This window comes from Oncorhynchus mykiss, chromosome 29, assembly GCF_057628025.1.
Source record: "Oncorhynchus mykiss isolate SJ-2025 chromosome 29, ASM5762802v1, whole genome shotgun sequence".
NCBI classification, from domain to species: domain Eukaryota; kingdom Metazoa; phylum Chordata; class Actinopteri; order Salmoniformes; family Salmonidae; genus Oncorhynchus; species Oncorhynchus mykiss.
Genome location: NC_143050.1, coordinates 805,378 through 809,435, shown reverse-complemented (window position 1 = coordinate 809,435; position 4,058 = coordinate 805,378). Strand labels below are relative to the sequence as shown.

The following is a 4,058-nucleotide window of genomic DNA, read 5'->3' as shown; positions in this document are numbered from 1 at the left end:
CTTGTCTTGGCACAGATCCATATCCTGGCTTCGTACTCACGCCCACCCTAGTTGGTTTACGAATATTGAAGCTCAGTTACTAACCAAATGAGCCCCACTGAATAATATGGACCGACGTAAACCTGGACACTCCCACCCAGCGGTCCTCTGAAAACACTCATCTAAACGAGGTCCTAGACAATCCACTGCAAACAGACAACCAGTTTGTTAAAAACAAATCAATTTTATTCAGAGAATATTTTCCAGTTTAACAATCACAATAGTTAAGACATAAAATATTTTTTTAATAAAAAATACTGCAACTTTAAAAATGCTATAACAGCATTGCTTTAACCTTTTCATAATTCACACTTTGACCTTTTAATATTTTTAAGTGTTCTGGGCTCCAAGCAGCCAGTGGGGTCTTGTTTTTCCAGTAGGTTCTAGGTTGACATTCTAGGAGCGGTTCTTGCTGACCCAGTGGTACTTGTCCTGCCTGGGCCCAGTGAAGGAAGAGGTGGCTCTGTAGGGTTTGATTCCTTTAGGAGGCTGGAACTGGCTGCTGTGCTGCTGGGCGAACAGACCTCCAGAGGGGGGGCCGTGGGGAGGGTAGCCATCCCCAGGGAAGGCCCTTCTGTTGGAGTAAGCGGCCCAGGCCGGAGGGGGTGGCACTGGAGCAAACTCACTGAACTGGAACAGAAAGAAAGTCACACATCATTGATGCCTGTCAGCTCTTACAACACCTGGACCACATCTGTCACTGCATCATCGACTGTGCAATGTCTGAACACAACCAGAATCTAAACCCCATCAAACATCCCTAGAGCGCTCAAATTCAACTCTGGACTTTAAAGCCAGTTTCACTGCATTTTCTCCCCCCTTCATTGTTCCCCCTCTAAATTAGGGACTGGTTTAGACCTGGGACACAAGGTGGGTGCAATTATCAGGTAGATCAGAAAACCAGGAGGCTCCGGACCTGGTATGGTAAGAGTTCAGTACCCCTGCCCTAGAGCTTTGTCCAGTCCTGGTTTGTTACGTCAGAGCTCTTTACATTAGTTTGTTAGTTACCTGGTAGACACCTCTAGAGCGCTAGTTACCTGGTTAGTTACTTGGTAGACACTGTTGGGGTTGCTGACTGTTGGGATGGTTTTGGGTTTCGGGTTGTGGGCAGGGCAGGGAGTGGATAGGCTGCTGCAGCTGCTGTTCATGCTGGTGTCCCCGCCCTCCTCGTCGGAGCAGCCTGATTGGATCAAATCAAAGCTTTAAAACACTTTTCACAGTAAATGGATTCGATTATCTGGCCTGGGTTACCCCGGTGAGAGGAGTTTTCACCGGTTGAAAAGTGGTTGTATTAGTTTTGGAACGGGGCTGCCTCCCAGGCGTGAGCCAGGTGCCCCGTTCAAAGCCCGCAGCGAAGTCGGCTCAAAACAAAAGTGACGTAGACTAGGCTAAATGATGTGGATAAGGAGTAGGAAGGAGTCTGTTCAAGGGAAAAGGGATCGGCGTCTTTATCAAAAGCAGTTGACGATCCCTGCCCTACCGGCTACAGTAAAACATAACTGTAGAACCTTCCAGAACAGTTCATTTGGGAACTGCCTTCCAGTGAAAACTAGTTAGAACTTTGACGACAACATGACCAAGCTGCGCAGATTACTGTTTGATTTGAGAAGGACGCATCAGCGCTTTGACCAGTTACACCACGTGCCATAGACCGGTTCCCGCAGCTCAGCATAATCCAATCCGCCCATTACACGTTGCAACACATTTGATAATCAGGGTAAGAAATACAAAATATTTGTCTGAGAAACAGAAAACATAAGACAGAAAACCAGAGCACCTGATTGGATGTCGGAGGCGGCCCGCTCCACTGCATTATGTATACGTCGGGAAAACTCCTTGTCACCTTGGTGACAGCCCTGCAGCTGCATCACACAGAACGGAACGCTGCGCTCTCCGTACCTACACAGGAAACGCATCACAACATCTTCCTGCCACAACACAGTAGCCCCTTTCCCTGGGCTCAGGTTAACAAGCAGAGGGAGTTTCTAGCTGAGCCAGACCAATACATTTCTCAAACCTCTTCTCGTGCCCCCCCCCCCCCCCTCAGACTTCTCAGCTTTATTCTGCCCTGAACAAGCTCACCTGATTTAAGTAGTCAAAAGCGTGACATTATTTGAATCAGGTGTGGTAGCTCTGGAATGAATTAAATCTGTCCCTGTGGAGAGTTTTAAAAAGTTCTGGTCTAATAATCACATATAGCAGCTGGGGGTCTCCGAGGAGAGGTTTGAAAACCACTGGCCTAATCAACACAATCCTGGGTCATATTCATTAGCTCATTCTGTAAAAAAAAAAAACTTTTGCAATGAACATGACCACGGCTGGCTCCACCCTAATGAACATGTCTCCACCCTAAGGAACATGTCTCCACCCTAAGGAACATGTCTCCACAGCACCAGTTTGTGGATAACTGAGAGGCCGGGGTGGAGTAGAACCTTCTGGAACAGGTGTCAACTAGATTGAGTTGTTCTGGAGATGAGGTTCGGGGGACGGAACACGTACACCGCAAATTGAGCCATGAAGCCCAAACAGACATTGTATTTGACCATTTCAAACCTTACATTTGTACATGTTCCCATACATCTATTTATGAGCGTAAATACTTGGGTATAGATTTCTTAAAATAGATAATTGAGGTGAATTCCAAGTGGGTTTTTAGTCTTATGTCCACATTTAACATGCCAAGGGGCTGAATTTGGCACACCAGTTGACAGTCTGCCCGAGAGGCTCCAGTAAGACATACCAGTACAGTAGTGCCTCAGTACAATAGCACTCACCTGCAGGACACTTCTCCAGGGTCGACCCAGATTGTCATCTCCTGTGGCAACCCCAGGTCCTCGTAACAGACAGCACTCCGTAAACACGCCCTCTCCAACACAGGGTCCCTCAGCTGAGCTCGGTTCATACGCAGGCACCTAACACATGCACAATGGTTATACACACCGGAACACAATCTTGCTTATGTGTAGTTACTGACCGGTAGGCCTGTCCCTTGACAGGTGTGTGTAGTTACTGACCGGTAGGCCTGTCCCTTGACAGGTGTGTGTAGTGTAGTTACTGACCGGTAGGCCTGTCCCTTGACAGGTGTGTGTAGTGTAGTTACTGACCGGTAGGCCTGTCCCTTGACAGGTGTGTGTAGTTACTGACCGGTAGGCCTGTCCCTTGACATGTGTGTGTAGTTACTGATCGGTAGGCCTGTCCCTTGACAGGTGTGTGTAGTTACTGACCGGTAGGCTTGTCCCTTGACAGGTGTGTGAGGGTACCAGTGGGTCTTGTAGGTGTCAAACAGGGCTGAGGTGAGGGCAGCAGCAAACTCCTCTCTGCTTTCAGCATCTAAACTACCATGGCGCTTCGCCAGCCGAGCAACGAAGAACACTGCTGCTGCAATCTCTTCCTTCATTGTTAGAACGTCAAACCACCTAACCTTAACACAACCTTGAGCCAACTACCTTAGCAACACAGACACTACTTAAAGGCTTAATTAAACTGCAGCTTTAGAAAACAAATGACAAAATGTCCCAATCCCTAGCAAACAAATCTGCTTTTAAATGTTAGCATTTCTCTCTGAACTCTTCTAGACGACAGACAGTTCATTCAGCGCAGTTAGCAGCAGCTTCAGACCAGAACAAACAGATTCTATATAAGAGCCTGTTGCTAAACACACCTCGTTTAAATCAGCTGTGTATGAGGGAAGAGCACAGGTGATGCGAGTTCCAATGTGATTGATTGATTGATTGATTGATTGACAGCAGCCTGCGGTAGTACCTCTGACAGAAACAATGCACCATGGAGATAACCAGACTCAGTACCATCTCATTCATTGATATGTTAACCAGACTCAGTACCATCTCATTCATTGATATGTTAACCAGACTCAGTACCATCTCATTCATTGATATGGTAACCAGACTCAGTACCATGGACCGCTCTGTCTGTCAGAACGTTCACATAGACCGCTCTGTCTGTCAGAACCTTCACAGTACCACTGTGTCTGTCAGAACCTTCACATGGACTGCTCTGTC

General features: G+C 47.2%; 1 protein-coding gene across 2 annotated transcripts; it reads right to left on the bottom strand.

Annotated features, from left to right (window-relative positions):
* Nucleotides 1–203: 203 nt before the first annotated feature.
* Nucleotides 204–3,667, bottom strand: btg4 (BTG anti-proliferation factor 4). Of its 2 annotated transcripts, XM_036968209.2 has the most exons (5): nucleotides 3,264–3,645; nucleotides 2,814–2,951; nucleotides 1,817–1,938; nucleotides 1,077–1,219; nucleotides 204–669 (listed from the first exon to the last, which is right to left on the bottom strand). In XM_036968209.2, the coding sequence occupies exons 1-5, from the start codon at nucleotides 3,434–3,436 to the stop codon at nucleotides 436–438; spliced, it is 810 nt and encodes a 269-aa protein (XP_036824104.1). In that variant the 5' UTR covers nucleotides 3,437–3,645; the 3' UTR covers nucleotides 204–435. The 2 variants fall into 2 exon arrangements, with proteins under 2 accessions (XP_036824104.1, XP_090082418.1); XM_090226292.1 differs by lacking the exon at nucleotides 1,817–1,938 and having other exon boundaries at nucleotides 3,264–3,667.
* Between the last annotated feature and the right edge of the window lie 391 nt (nucleotides 3,668–4,058).